Source organism: Oncorhynchus nerka, linkage group LG25, assembly GCF_034236695.1.
Source record: "Oncorhynchus nerka isolate Pitt River linkage group LG25, Oner_Uvic_2.0, whole genome shotgun sequence".
Taxonomy (NCBI): Eukaryota; Metazoa; Chordata; class Actinopteri; order Salmoniformes; family Salmonidae; genus Oncorhynchus; species Oncorhynchus nerka.
Genome location: NC_088420.1, coordinates 17,740,685 through 17,757,014, shown reverse-complemented (window position 1 = coordinate 17,757,014; position 16,330 = coordinate 17,740,685). Strand labels below are relative to the sequence as shown.

Here is a 16,330-nt window from a genome sequence, read left to right as displayed (position 1 = left end):
GTTATGAAAACTTGAAATCGCCCCTAATTAATCGGTCGACCTCTAGTGTGTGTCACTGAAAGAGGCCAAGGCTACTCAGACTAGCACAGTCTCCTCTAATTGCTGTACCATCCTGAATGACGTTGGAAGTTCTTCAGCCCAGTACTGACAGACAGATCACAGACATCCACAAGCAGCGGACAGACTGCTTTAATGAAGGAACTGGGAGTGATGCCTCTTACCTCTTTTCTGTCTCTTATTATCTCTCTCCCTCATTCATTCACACATCTATAATACTGGCGTATTATACGAGAGTAAATATTAAATGGTTATGCTTTGATAAATCCTTACCTAATCAGTAGTCCTTCAGGTACTGTTCTGTAGTCTGTGGTTACAGGGTAGAACTTTCACTGGGTGTCATCAAAGTCTTGCCCACTCTTTTGTTTGTTTCTGACAATGGGATTTGTACTGTAGGTCATTTATGTCTTTAAGGAGTGTAAACTATCCAATTAGCATGTCCGACTAAATGTTTTATGTGTGTCTAGTAGTAGAGATTGTGTGTTGGCAAAAGCTCTAGTGTTAACAGCTCTTACTATTATTTCACCTCACACTATGTCTATCCAATGATTCCTCCTTTCCTTCTATCTGTCTCTCTCTCTCTTCCCTCTTTCTCTCTCCCAGTAGGATGAACCTTGGAGTGGGCACTCAGTGTACCATCTCCCCACTCAAGTCCTCCAAAGTCCCATCATCCTCTGCTTCCGCCACGGCCAAGAGAATCAGCCGCAGCTCCTCCTCCTCGGCATCCAACCTCAAGAGGTGAGCCCCCCCCCCCCCCCCCCGACACGTCTTACCCTTTACTCCTCTTTTATCTACTCACTATTTCTTTTTTTATTTCATTCTTCCCCCTCTCCTCCCATTTCTTCCTCCCTTTTCTTTCTGTTTCACACTGCGCAGCCTCCCATCCCTCCATTTATCCACTTACCCTTTCTCTTGTTTCCTATAGATTTGTATTTTACTCCTTTAACATTTCTCTTTCCCTCTCTTTCCTGTCCTGTCCTTTTTTGGCTGTCTCAGTCCCCTGGTTGTGTTTCTGCCTGTCTGTGACTACCCCATGTCCTGAGTGCAAGTGGCAGGTGGAAGGATATGCAGGGCAGGACAGGGAACACGTGTGCAGTGTGTCTCAGTGACCAGACCGATTCACAGAGAGGGTTGATGCTCTGCAGGCTGTGAGCATTCTCAACAGACCAAATCTAAATCCCCCGCATTCTGCACCACTAGAGACAGGGACTAGCACATAACACAACACAGAAATATGTCACAACAATCTCTCCTCTGGAGGAGCGGTACCAGACCTACTGTACTTTGTGCTCTTTTCAGGATTTGTTATTGTCTTTTTCTATTCTACCAAATTATTCAACAGTGAATGTGTAGGTAGGTAGCCATGGCAATATAGATTGGCTGAATCAATCTGCTATTACTGTCCGACTCAATCCACTATTGTAGACTGCTTGCCGTCAGTGTAAATCGGTTGTGTGTAATTTGGCTGATCCCATTTAGTCGACTGGTCGATTGTTTGATCGATAGGGTTTGTCGAGCAGTTAAGAAATAAATAAAGATGTTTAACGCCAAGTCTTGATTGACGCCAGTCTCAGTAGACAAATCCATTGCAGAGGTGGCACACTAGTATCACCAGTAGTATATTTAACGTTAATTCCCATCATTTCTAACCTACAATGTCTGTTTGGTTACCGTCATTTCTGTTAACGCATTACATATATTATTACAGTCTTACTGTTGTCATTGTAGGAGTGGACACATTGTTTGCAGAACGCACAATCTAGGCTACACTTGTGAAAAACAAGTTTTGGTTTATTTCATTCCATTTATGAGTTGTCAATTTATTCGTTTTGTTTTTGTCAACATTGAGTAAGGACATGCACGTGATTACACATAGAAGTAGGACTAGTCTACCTGGCCTGCGCGCAAAGGTAGTCTTATAAATGTTCCCATTTGGGGATCTGATATTTCTGATTGTCTTAACTCACCACCACTAATGAGCTGTGGATCTTCTCAGTTATTTTTTTCATCACTTCAAACAACAAGTAAACAACATCTGTTTTTACATCTGTTGAGAATCACAATAGTTCCTCAATGTAGCCTATTTGAACAATCTTTCCAGCTCTCTCCCTTTCAGTAACCACCACTTGGTGTGAATTGGGGGAAAAATGTCATGCTCTGATCCGGTGGAGACGTCATAAAATAGGCCTACCTGGTTACTTGTTATCCCTTGCACAAATACAGCTGTGTTTGTCCAGAGCTCACTGGCCAGGAAACTCTGAGGGTCCAGAATATCTTATACAATGTTGCAAGATCCTTAGTGCAAGCTTTGGGCTGAACCAAGTTGATAGTTCATACAATGTTTCAAGTTCCTTGCAGACAGGCCATGCATAGCCAATGTGATTTATTTTTATCGGGATCTTTTCTACCTGCACGATGCAATGTTTTTATTTGTTGCCTTTATGTCAGCTATTTTTACATAGTTGGAAATGACAATACTTTTAGATTTGTATAATTTTCATTTCGATATCATTTTTTATTAATCACATGACAACGATTTTGAGATGTAAAGACTTTATTATAAAATAAATGAAAGTAACTGGCACGCAGATTAGTAGAAATGGTAAGGTAAATTGGCACTCCGAATGGAAAAGGTTGCTGACCCCTGGTGTAGCCTATTACCTGCAACTTCAGGAGCTTATGGCAGAACCTGAGAAGGCCAGCAGCGGGAGGTGGTGGTTCGGGAACAGGTTTTTTCTCCTGGTTAGGCTGTCTTGACCTCGGAATCCCTCTTGTGTCATTTGTCTTAATTATTTAATCACAGTGCGCTTATGTAGACTACTCAGACAAGCTGAGTATCTTACATATAGTTGATTTTATTTAAACACATACAGTGTGTCTATATATGGGGAAAAACATTTTAAAATTTCGTAGATTGGTTGAAAGAACAGATGGCACTTGGTCGACCAAGATTTTGTTTTAGTTTGTGACAGCCCCAGTGAAAATATAGTAAATCAGTCCACTATTAGATCCACAGTACCAGTCCACAGTAGGCAGTCGTCCTCTCCTGAGCCGGTGAAAGAAGTTAGTCCTCTTGTCATTGTGTTTGTTTGGTGTTTGGGATGTGTGCTATGTATTTATGTCCCCTTCCCCGCTCCCATCTACCTTTCCCTCAGCTCCTTCATTAACTGCAGGCTAGCCAGCTCCTTAGGCAACCTGTACGCAGCTGACAGCAGCGAGGGCAATAGGAAGCTGCCGTACACGCCCTCTTCATCACACTCTTCCTCCTCTCCTCCCTCCATCGTCACCACCCCCATCCCTCCGTCGGGCTGGGCCGCCTCCGTTCACGGCTACGTGGCTAACGGCGTGCACGGCGCCAATTACCACCACCATGAGGTCAACAACAATCAGTATAACTCGTCCCCTACTGGGGTGTTCAGCCCTGCGGGGGCCCCCCAACATGCTGCAGGCAGGCTGGGCCCCGGGCCTGATAAGTACAGCCCATTCAGACCCCAGCAGGAGGGCTACTCTGGGCTCAGCGGACCCTCCGGCCGCTACCTCAGCCGCTCCATACCCGTAAGTGTGTGCCCTGCCCCCAAAAATACTCCAACATCACCATCTTTTTGGTATTTCTACACTCTTACCCTTATTTTGAACTGTCATATTTCCTCTCTGCACTTCTGTCCTCCCTTTTTGTGTCGATGTTGTCTATTTATAATCGTAGCCAGTCAACATTTTTGTCCTATCCCTGCTGCTGCTAAGGGCTCTAACTGTGTGTCTAACTTTCTGGCGGCTCCACTGAACTCCTCTGTTCCTTGTCTGTTGTCTGCATGGTGCTGAAACAGGACCTGCGATGGCCTTGTTCCAGTCTAAATGCCTACTTCATACACACTAACCATGGCTATTCGGCCATTTCCCACTCGATATCCGTCTCCAGTTAAAATCATTTACTGGCCCATTTGGGCAGAAGTCTAATTAGTGTTATGAACGATGGTGCCTCTTCAAATGTGTGTTGGTGGAGAGTTATTTTGCGGCTCTGTTCTTCCTAGGCTGTTTACTGTATTCACCTCTATTGAGTGGATCCTAGCATCGCATACCAATTAAAAGTAATAAAACTCATCAACAGAATGAACACTAAACTGAAAATGTGCTTTAACTACTAACCAGGTGGATTCTGGGTAAACAAAGGTTTATTCAACACTGTGGTCTCATTGGCTGATGTGCGAGGTCATTTCATTGGGTGATTGGCTAGATTTCAGAGTGATTCATTTTGGTTTCTGGGTTTGGCTTTAACATGAGTACATCTAATATCTGAGCCATCTAACAACACTTGAAACATAAGAAATGAAAGATAGACTAGTGTGTTCTATAGATGCAAAGGAAGACCGATCACACCATAATTCCCCCCCCAACGTCGTAGGCCATCATATGCCTAAGAGAGATTAAAGTTTGACTCATTTCCACTTCCAATTGATCCTGGAAACTTTTTCATCTTTGTCCATCCTGACTTTTATGCTTTTTTTCCATTCGACTGGCCAACCGAAGGCCTTTGTATACATAATTTTCAATGTAAACTTTTTTCCCCCAAAGATGCACTTTTTGTAAGCATTATTATTAAATCTAGACTATGTGGATAAGAATGTGCTAAATTAAAAACTGTACGTTTTTAGGCTGGCAGTCTGGTGCTGCTCTCTGCTATTACAAGAATTTGACACGCTCAGCCATACTGTAGCGCTCACTCATTCCCTGAGAGGCCAGCCTAGTAATCCTCTTCCTTTATAATGAATATTTGGAGGCCTTTCATAGGCCCCGACCACGAGGGGGACTTTCATAGGCCACGACCATGAAGGCCAGACATCTAAGGCTAATTCCCAGAACTTCCCACACTTGATTCCGCTCAGAATAGACGGACTCTGGTTAAAAACGTATACGGTTGGTGCAGTATCGCTGTCTTTAGATTACACCGGGCAAGCTGACGTTACTTCTCATTCTACACCACTGGTAGCATTTTGGTGATATAGGAATGATGCTTTGTGCCAACATTCTCACTACTGTTTCTCAGGCAACCTAGAGTGTTGCACCATTGTCATTAATTTAGCATTGGAGGAGGGACAGACTCAAAAGCTGCTACCCTTGCACAGATATCAAGTTAATTCACGTTTGTTCGCTATCACCTTGCCTACTAAATAAATAAATTGTAGATGAAATCGCGTCATCTTCCAATCTACTCCCCTAACCCTTCCTAGGTGATAGTGGCACACCATTCTGGCAGCCACAGGCCCACAAACCGTGTGAATAGGGGGAACCGGTGATGTGACGGATAGTGAGTGGTTATGGCAGAGGGAGTGGTTGACAATGGGGATTATTGGATGACTGTCTGTTATGAATGTCTCAGCTGTCCTCTCGTCTCTTTGTTTTGCCAGTCAGTGGAGTTGTGGCTTCATCAGAATAACATAAGCTTTTTCCTTCTCTCTCATTTGCTCCCTTCTTGCAACATGCCTCCTACCCCCATCTGTGTCAGTCCTGCTAATTCCTTCTCTAGCTGCAGACACACAGAGACACCCTGTCTGTCTTGTCCACCATAAATGTATTCATTAGTTCAGGAATATACATTTGGCATTTTAAGGATTGTCTATTTGAATGGCTTTTCTTTGACCTTTGCAACCAACAGTTCTATTGTACCCTGTTAGAATATAACATTTCATGCAGACTTGTTATATAACAACCTTCTCCCTGCATGTTCTTTGTCTGCCGTCAACACTTTGAAAACAATTACATGCAGCAATTTGCTTTTACATTTACCATGGATCCATAGGTTGTGTTATGATGTCATAGGTTGTGTTATGATGTCATAGGTTGTGTTATGATGCCCTGTGATTCACGTTCATTATACTCAAGGTCATATTGTGTCTGTCTCCCCTCTCCACCTCTTGCAGTCCCTTCAATCTGAATATGTCCAATACTAAAGCTGCGGTTCTGCGTTGACCAAGACCGGACTGGGCGCCATGGAGTCTCCCACCCCTCTTCCCTGCTTTCTCCCACATACTGAAAAGGGAAATGAATAAACCACGAGGCGCTATAGGACGTATTACATTTATTCTTCTCTCTTGGCATCTGGACGGCTGTCATCTTTGGGGGCAGGCACATAGACAGCCACAAACTCACAAGGGCTTATGGAACTTTGAGTTTTGAGCTTCTTCTGTCAGCTTCAGACGGCCTCGATCCACCTTAACTGAAGTCACTGTATAATGCTAACAAAGGGAGATTACCCGGCTGTAGTTAGGCTTGGCCAGGCTGTAACTATGTGAGTGCTCTGTCTCTTTAAAGCTGAGATATGGCCATATACTGTAGACTGGAGGTTCTCTGCTTCCCTGCATCACAGATTTCCGTTTTTATTTATGTGTACATGTGCTATACAAAATTACTGTGTACACAACACATGACATGTACTGAAAAAATAGGATATTTTTAGACGAGGATTTTATACATGAAACATGACAATTGTGTTGCCTGGATAAAGAAATATGTTTATATTTACAAGTGGGTTAGCAAACATGTTTTGGTTTATCGCAATTCTATTTTTGTCTGAGTGTTACTACTTCACTAACAACATCCAAATATGCGAGGGGTTTATGGAGAGGTTCCTTATCAGCAATGTATTGGCAGCACAGGACCAGGCTCAGGGTGATGTGCTCTTGCAATTATGATTCTGTTTTGTGTGTGAGAATGTAGACCGCGTGCACAGGCACGCTAATGTATGTTCCATAGACTGTATAAAAACCTGTACGTACGTACTTACCTATGTGAGCGTGTGAATGAGACTGCATAGTGAGTGTGTCTAGAAACCATGTGTGTGCAGTCCTCTGCCCATGGAGTGAAAGGGTCTCTAGAGAGAAGAGAATGACATATAGGGAAGAGATGAGTGTTGTCTCCTCTTCACTATTTTAAATGGTTTTAAATCGATTCAATGAACTGGTGGGATTTGGTAACCCCCAATTGGAACTAATTCATGCTTAATGTTCTCCTCTGTCGCAAGCCTACGTCACTCCTTTGAATGATTTGCATCTCAATGGGACTCATGGTCAAGTAAAGGATAAATACAGAATATTATCACCAAAAAGGATGTAGCTCATTTCATAAACCCTCACAGGTCAATGATTTGACAACTAAAGTCATACCAATAACCAGACTAGGTTATTGTGACTAGGTATGTTGAGCATGATGAACAGTGGTCATTAGTAGAGAAAATGTATTGTGTTGTTGGACCAACACCACCCACAACATAAGCCTCAGTCCCTGCGGTATACCATACACCAGGCAGTTTAGCAATCCCCTCCACAGAGACAAGATCCCACTGCAATAATGCTCTTTGAAAGGAAAAGGAGCACATTTTCAGTGTTATTCGACAAGCTGTGGGTTATGGAACTTGATTTGTGGCAGCCTATTTTTAACACATACCTACTGTAGAACCAGTTATGTTAGTTGTGTTATCGTCAGGGCACAATGATAACATATGTTTGTCGCTATTACTGAAATATTTCCCAGTTTTTGTCAAGAATGTAAAAACAACGCAGAAACTTTTCCTGCATATTACGATTCTTTCAGACTGTAGAAGGAGATAAAAAACATTTCCGCTTTGCAGGTAGAGGTTCCTAAAAAAAATGGAAAAGCACAACTGTCCCCCAAAATACCGTCTTTAAAATCTCATGCTGGATGTCATTGTGTGTACAATGCAGCAGTCATTATCAAAGCTTGTTTTTTTACCAATGAATATGACCTACTGTGGCGCGACTAACTCATCCATTTTCTGTTGGACCTTATAAGAGTCCCTATATGCTTTTTACTTTTTCAACTTTTGTTGAATTTCAAAGTTGATTTAAATAAATGTGTACCGAAGCATCTGTTCATGGCTGCAAGGATTTTATTTTTTATTTTGTTAGAGCTCTGTACATTCCTGGCAGTGAAATGTGTTTCTTTGTTTCGAGATGGGAGAATCTTAATAATGCAGGTATTCTACCTCCTTGAAATGTACAATTTATAGCGATAAAATTCGTACTTGAATTTATTTTTCAAGCAGTATGTAAAGAAAATCTATAACTGTAGATTAGTATTCATTTTCATACAGTAAGAATAGTACAATGTCTACTGTACTACATGTGTATATTTTACAGGGAACAGAGGTTGCTGAAGGAAGTAACACAATTAAAAAATATACTTTTCAAGATTCTTGCCTCTGTAAATGATTTTTTCTTGCTCCTACTGTCTCTTTAGAACTCTTGCCATCTTGACAGATAAGAATGAACATTTTTATTATAGCAAAGGAAGGAACACAAGCTCTGACTGATTCTGGTTGTCTTGGTTTGACAGCTGTTCTATCCTTTCAGGTTAAATGCTTTATTTGAAAACGCTAACTGAACATAGCATCCCTTTATAAATAGCATATTTATTTCCAATGACAACAACCAAGGCACATCAACTCAGAGCCTCCTATTGCAATAAAGGCTCTGCATCAACTCTGTTAAGCTGGGTTGTTAACCTACATTTCTTATCTTGAAAGAGATTTTTAACAGCCACAGACAATCGTTATCATGAAAGTCGATTACCAAATACCTTTGTATAATACTCCACAAAGATGCACTTTGTGCGAGGTCAATCGAAACCGAAAGGGTCAATTAGTCTCTTCTGGTGCATGAATAAACTCGGCAAAAAAAAAAAAGTCCTCTCGTTGTCAACTGCATTTATTTTCAACAAACTTAACGTGTAAATATTTGTATGAACATAAGATTCAACAATTGAAACATAAACTGAACAAGTTCCACAGACATGTGACTAACAGAAATGGATTCATGTCTTCCTGAACAAAGGTGGGGGTCAAAAGTAACAGTCAGTATCTGGTGTGGCTACCAGCTGCATTAAGTCCTGCAGTGCATCTCCTCATGGACTGCACCAGTTCTTGCTGTGAGATGTTACCCCACTCTGCAAGTTCCCGGACATTTCTGGTGGGAATGGCCCTAACCCTCACCCTCCGATCCAACAGGTCCCAGTCGTGTTCAATGGGATTGAGATCTGGGATCTTTGCTGGCCATGGCAGAACACTGACATTCCTGTCTTGCAGGAATCACTCCCAGAACAAGCAGTATGGTTGGTGTCATTGTCATCATGGAACGTCATGTCAGGATGGCCCTGCAGGAAGTGTACCACGAGGGAGGACAGTGTTGAGATTGCCTGCAATGACAACAAGCTCAGGCCGACACACCGCCCCAGACCATGACGGACCCTCCTCCTCCAGGTCTCGGTGTAACGCTCATTCCTTCGATGATAAACACGAATGCGACCATCACCCCTGGTGAGACAAAACCGCGACTTGTCAAATCAAATGTATTTATATAGCCCTTCGTACATCAGCTGATATCTCAAAGTGCTGTACAGAAAAACAGCAAGAAATACAGGTGTAGAAGCACGGTGGCTAGGAAAAACTCCCTAGAAAGGCCAAAACCTAGGAAGAAACCTAGAGAGAAACCAGGCTATGAGGGGTGGCCAGTCCTCTTCTGGTTGTGCTGGGTGGAGATTATAACAGAACATGGCCAAGATGTTCAAATGTTCATAAATGACCAGCATGGTCAAATAATAATAATCACAGTAGTTGTCGAGGGTGCAGCAAGTCAGCACCTCAGGAGTAAATGTCAGTTGGCTTTTCATAGCCGATCATTAAGAGTATCTCTGCCACTCCTGCTGTCTCTAGAGAGTTGAAAACAGCAGGTCTGGGACAGGTAGCACGTCCGGTGAACAGGTCAGGATTCCATAGCCGCAGGCAGAACAGTTGAAACTGGAGCAGCAGCACGGCCAGGTGGACTGGGGACAGCAAGGAGTCATCATGCCAGGTAGTCCTGAGGTATGGTCCTAGGGCTCAGGTCCTCCGAGAGAAAGAGAGCATACTTAAATTCACACAGGACACCGGATAAGACCGAAGGAGTACTCCAGATATAACAAACTGACCCTAGCCCCCCGACACATAAACTACTGCAGCATAAATACTGGAGGCTGAGACAGGAGGGTTCAGGAGACACTGTGGCCCCATCCGATGACACCCCCGGACAGGGCCAAACAGGAAGGATATAACCCCACCCACTTTGCCAAAGCACAGCCCCCACACCACTAGAGGGATATCTTCAACCACCAACTTACCATTCTGAGACAAGGCCGAGTATAGCCCACAAAGATCTCCGCCACGGCACAACCCACTCCACAAATTTATTTTTAACAAACTATAGCAAGTCGGTTAGGACATCTACTTTGTGCATGACACAAGTAATTTTTCCAACAATTGTTTAAAGACAGATTATTTCACTTATAATTCTCTGTATCACAATTCCAGTGGATCAGAAGTCAACATACACTAAGTTGACTGTGCCTTTAAACAGCTTGGAGAATTCCAGAAAATTACATCATGACTTTAGAAGCTTCTGATAGGCTAATTGACAACATTTGAGTCAATTGGAGGTGTACCTGTGGACGTTTTTCAAGGCCTACCTTCAAACTCAGTGTCTCTTTGTTTGACATCATGGGAAAATCAAAAATAATTGTAGACCACCACAAGTCTGGTTCATCCTTGGGAGTAATTTCCAAATGCCTGAGGGTACCACGTTCATCTGTACAAACAATAGTACGCATTGTGGCGTACAGCAGGTCAGCCACGGAAGCGCTATTGGACTCCGGAAGTATGGTTTCGCTCGTAACCACGTGCCTTTCTGATCCAGGAGACCGAAAGGGGTAGGAAGATGTCCATTTCCTGTGTTCACGGTTGACACAAAGTGGTAATCAACCGTATGGACCACAAGGGAGCCGCCAGATTACAGTGGGTGCAGTGCCAGAACTGCCGGTACCTCTCCTAGTGGGACGGGATCGCAGCCCTATGGGGACACGAGTTGAGGAAGAAGGTACGAGCCAGCCGAGGAAGAGAGCGGGACGACCAATAGCCTGTGTGGCCCGGAAGCAACCGGTTAACCAGCATGAGTCTACGGCTCCGGAGTCGGAGGGGGCACCGGAACCCGAACCCCCTGGGGAACCTCTGGAAGGAGCCCATCCTCCCCCTCCTCGATTTCGAGGGTCCTGTCGAGACCCCCGCTGGGGGCCAACTGAGGGGACAATTCGGGATGACCCAGTGGGAGGATCCGAACTTGAAATCCGCCGCAGCCCAAATGATAGCGGTGGATGGACAGCTACTTCCGGGAGTGAGTGACTGGCGATACCACCATTTCCAAATCAAGAATAACCTTTTGTATAAGGTGTCCAACTTCGAGAGGTATTGTTACTGCCCCGACTGTACGTGGGAACCATTCTTCAGCTGGCCCACACCTACCTGTTGGGGGTGCACCTGGGAATGGAGAAGACCCGGGAACGGATCGCCTCCCGGGATGAGGAGGGCCGTGGACGTCTACTGTTACAGCTGCCCGGAGTGTCATTTCACAGCCCCGAAAGCCCACTTCCGAAGCCCATTGGTCCCCCTACCGATCATCGGGGTGCCCTTTGAACGCATCGCCATGGACATAGTGGGAGCCCTGGTTAAACCAGCATGAGGACACCGGTACATCCGGGTGATAGTAGATTATGCCACCCGGTATCCCGAGGCCATTCCACTACGGGCGGCGGTATCCAAGGGAATTGCCCAGGAGCTGTTCCACCTCTTTAGCCGGGTGGGCATCCCGAACGAGACCTTGACAGACCAAGGTACGAAGTTTATATCCAGCCTCATGAAAGAGTTTTATCCCCCCCTGCAGATCAAGCAGATCTGGACCTTTTTCACCTGCAGACGGATGGGCTCGTCAAGCGCTTTAATAAAACGCTCAAACAGATGATGTGGAAGGTCATCGAGCAGGACGGGAAGAACTGGGACCAGCTACTATCCCACCTAATGTTCTCAATACGAGAAGTACCCGACTCCTCCACCGGATTTTTCCCGTTCGAACTCCTCTACGGGAGGAGGCCACGCGGCCTACTGGACCTCGCAAAGGAGGTGTGGGAAGCCCAACCGACCCCATTACGCAGCGTGGTAGAGCACGTGGAGACGAAGAGGGAGAGGATGACAGCCATATGGCCCGTCATGAGGGAACATATGGAGAAGGCCCAACGCGCCCAAGCCCAGGTCTATAATTGGGGAGCCCAGCCCCCAAGAATTCCAGGTGGGAGACAGGGTGCTGGTCTTAATCCCCACAGCCGAAAGAAAGTTCCTGGCAACATGGCACGGATCATACGAGGTGGTCTAGAAGATGGGACCTGTCAATTACCGTCTACGTCAACCGGAGAGACGGAAACATCAACAGATTTACTACGTGAACCTGTTGAAGAAGTGGCACGAGAGAACAGCCTTGGCCATGTTGTGGTCGGGACCCAGGACGCCAACGGGACCAGTGGTGGTTCCCAAACCGGACGGTAGCCTCCGCTTCTGTAACGATTTCCAGCGGGTGACTGACATCAGCTTGTTCGACGTATATCCCATGCCGAGGGTGGACGAGCTCATCCACCGATTGGGAAAGGCCCAGTACATCAGCACCCTTGACCTGACCAAAGGATATTGGCAGGTATCATTGGCAGCCTCCTCCCGGGAGAAGACAGCGTTTTTGACACCAGACGGGTTGTATTAGTACCGGGTACTCCCGTTCGGTCTCCACGGAGCCCCACCCACATTCCAACGGCTGATGAACAAAGTACTTTGACCCCATCAGCAGTACGCAGCAGCCTATTTGGATGACATCATCATCCACAGCCAAGGCTGGGAAAAGCACTTGACGCGCCTCCAGGCGGTGCTGGACGCGCTCAGACAAGCCGGGTTGACAGCGAACCTCAAGAAGTGCAAACTAGGTTTCGAGGAGGTGGAGTACCTGGGGTATTTGATCGGACAGGGGAACGTCAATCCCCAGGAGAGGAAGGTTCACGCGATGCGTGACTGGTCCGTTCCATGCACCAAGACACAGGTCAAGTCCTTCCTGGGACTGGCAAGATACTATAGCAGATTTATCCCCAACTTTGCGGCTATAGCTTCCCCCCTCACCGATCTAACCAGGGCCCGCCCCTGAAAACAGTGAAATGGACGGACGAGACAGAAGCGGCGTTCAGCCATCTGAAGGAAGCGCTGTGCTGCCATCCGATTCTCGTAATGCCCGATTTCTAGGTTTCCGATGGTGGTCCAGACGGATGGGTGTGATATGGGACTAGGCGCCGTTCTGTCCCAGATACACGATCGGTAGGAGGACCCCATCATGTACATCAGCAGAAAGCTGGTTCCTAGAGAGAAAAAGTACTCCATTGTGGAGAAAGAGTGTCTAGCGGTGAAGTGGGCGCTAAACACTCTCAAGTATTACCTGTTGGGTACCCACTTCACCCTGGTCACGGACCATGCTCCCCTGGTCTGGTTGGCCAGGGGAAAGGACACAAACGATCGGGTTACCAGGTGGTTCTTGTCCCTTCAACACTTCTCTTTTTCTGTTGTGCAAAGGTCAGGGGTGAAGCATGGAAACGCGGATGCCCTATCGAGAAGGGAGACGTACGTTGCACTGATGACAGTCCCCTTCCCGACAGAGCTAGGGGGGGTGGGGGGTGGAGTTGCGTACAACAGGTCAGCTACCAGGGGGAGACTCGTCGAGGCCTGGTGACAGACGGAGTGTACATCAGAAGGCGATGGCTCCATCTGCTGGACGTGCCAGGTCTCGACGGGCTCTCCGCCAAGGACTAATTGGGGGTGATTGGGGAGTTTGTGAGTAATCAATGTCTGACCAGCTGTACAAGCCCCATAAAGCTGCCAGAAGTGCAGCACACAGGAGAGGACTGGGGGAAGTAAGATGACATCCGTGTAGTTGGAGACGGTGCCCGAGCAAAGACGAGGGAATTTGAGTTTGTGTGCCCGACAGGATACAGCAAGACCCGGAGCCCAGAATACGGTATCCCGGGGGGGTCTCATGGGGGAGATCTATCCTTTTCTTTTGATTTATTATTTAATAAACACCCTAATCATACTCTGTCTGTGTCTGATCTGTGTAAACGTCTTGACCCAACCCCCTGGTCTACCACAGCATGTATAAACACCATGTAACCACACAGCCGTCATACTATTGGGGCGGCAGGTAGCCTAGTGGTCAGAGCGTTGGACTAGTAACCAAAAGGTTACAAGATTCAATCCCCGAGCTGACAAGGTAAAAATATGTCATTCTGCCCCTTAACAAGGAAGTTAACAAACTGTTCCTAGGCCATAATTTAAAATAAGAATTTGTTCGTAACTGACTTGCCTAGTTAAATAAAGATAAATAAAAAATAAAAAATACAGCTCAACAAGGAGACGCGTTCTGTCTCTTAGAGGTTAACATACTTTGGTGCGAAAAGTACAAATCAATGCCAGAACAGCAGCAAAGGACCCGTGAAGATGCTGGAGGAAACAGGTACAAAAGTATCTATATTCACAGTAAAACGAGTCGACATAACCTGATATAGGCCGCTCAGCAAGGAAGATGCCACTGCTCCAAAACAGCCATAAAAAAGCCAGACTACGGTTTGCAACTGAACATGGGGACAAAGATCGTACTTTTGGGAGTGATGTCCTCTGGTCTGATGAAACAAAAAGAGAACTGTTTGGCCATAATGACCATCGTTATGTTTGGAGGAAAAAGGGGGACGCTTGCAAGCCGAAGAACACCATCCCAACCGTAAAGCACGGGGGTGGCAGCATCATGTTGTGGGGGTACTTTGCTGCAAGAAGGACTGGTGCACTTCACAAAATGGATGGCATCATGAGGGAGGAAAATTATGTGGATATATTGAAACAGCATCTTAAGACATCAGTCAGGAAGTTAAAGCGTGGTTGCAAATGGGTCTTCTAAATGGACAATGACCCCAAGCATACTTCCAAAGTTGGGGCAAAATGGCTTAAGGACAACAAAGTCAAGGTATTGGAGTGGCCATCACAATGACCCAACCTCAATCCTATATAATATTTGTGGGCAGAACTGAAAAAGCGTGTGCAAGCAAGGAGGCCTACAAACCTGACTCAGTTACACCAGCTCTGTCAGGAGGAATGGGCCAAAATTCACCCAACCTATTGTGGGAAGCTTGTGGAATGCTACACAAAATGTTTGACCCAAGTTAAACAATTTAAAGGCAATGCTACCAAATACTAATTGAGTGTATGTAATCTTCTGACCCACTGGGAATGTGATGAATGAAATATATGCCGAAATAAATCATTCTCTCTATTATTATTCTGACATTCTTAAAATAAAGTGGTGATTCTAACTGACCTAAGACAGAATTTTTCCTAGGACTAAAGTGTGAAAAACTGATTTTAAATGTATTTAGCTAAGGTGTATGTAAACTTCCAACTTCAACTGTATACTGTATATATAATATATACTGTATATATTTGTTTATTGTTTTATTTTTTGCCTATTGGGCCCTCTTTTGGCCTGGGCCCAGGGCCTTCCCCTATTTACCCTGTGTCATGTATTGTCATGTTATGTCTTGTCCCTGTGCTTTCTCTTCTCTTCGTTTCCCCCTGCTGGTCGTATTAGGTTACTTTCTCTCTCTCTCTATCTCTCTCTCTCTCTATCGTTCCGTTCCTGCTCCCAGCTGTTCCTCATTCTCCTAACGACCTCGTTTACTCTCTCACACCTGTCCCCTCTTTTGCCCTCTGATTAAGTCTCTATTTCTCTCTCTGTTTCTGCTTCTGTCCTTGTCGGATTCTTGTTTGCTTTGCCCTTGTCCCGTCCTGTCATAATCTGCCTCTTCATCAGATGCTGCGTGTGAGCAGGTGTCTCTGTCCTCTACGGCCCGCGCCTACCCGGAGGGACCAGCAGTCTGTTGCCGCTAGCCCTGCTATTCTCCTCTACTACTAGAAGGGGGACTCTCCTGTAAAGATAGAGGATTTATGTTTTCCCTGTTTGGACATCTCCTGTAAAGATTGAGGATTTATGTTTTCCCTGTTTGGACATTAAAAGACTCTGTTTCTGTTAAATCGCTTTTGGGTCCTCACTCACCCGCATAACACCCTGCCTGCATTAATCAGTCCCTGCCTATTTGCGCTTCTAGTTATTTCAGTATCTGAAATCATTCCATATTAATGAAGACGCTGGGTGCAATAGGCTAGATGTGTAGGCTAAGTGTTAACATCAACCTGCGTGCTGCTCCATTCTTCTTCTTATAGGTCTTTGTTGAGCTAGTTTCTGCACTCTGTAGCATCACCACAGGCGCGCTGCGCGCATAGTCTATTACCCCCCATGCAACTGTATCACTGCCGCATTAACATGGGGAA

At 45.4% G+C, this 16,330-nt stretch overlaps 1 protein-coding gene across 6 annotated transcripts in view; it reads left to right on the top strand.

Annotated features, from left to right (window-relative positions):
- The window catches only part of LOC115109101 (dual specificity protein phosphatase CDC14AB-like), a 64,170-nt gene extending 55,910 nt beyond the window's left edge, over positions 1-8,260 (top strand). For 5 of the 6 annotated variants that reach the window (XM_029633697.2, XM_029633696.1, XM_029633698.1 and 2 more), the window contains 3 exons: positions 661-795; positions 3,213-3,612; positions 5,973-8,260. In XM_029633697.2, coding sequence (XP_029489557.1) covers positions 661-795; positions 3,213-3,612; positions 5,973-6,002 — 565 coding nt within the window. In that variant the 3' untranslated portion in view covers positions 6,003-8,260. The remainder of the gene's footprint in view (positions 1-660; positions 796-3,212; positions 3,613-5,972) is intronic. The other variant, XM_065009623.1, reaches the window with a different exon arrangement.
- The last annotated feature ends 8,070 nt before the right edge of the window (positions 8,261-16,330 follow it).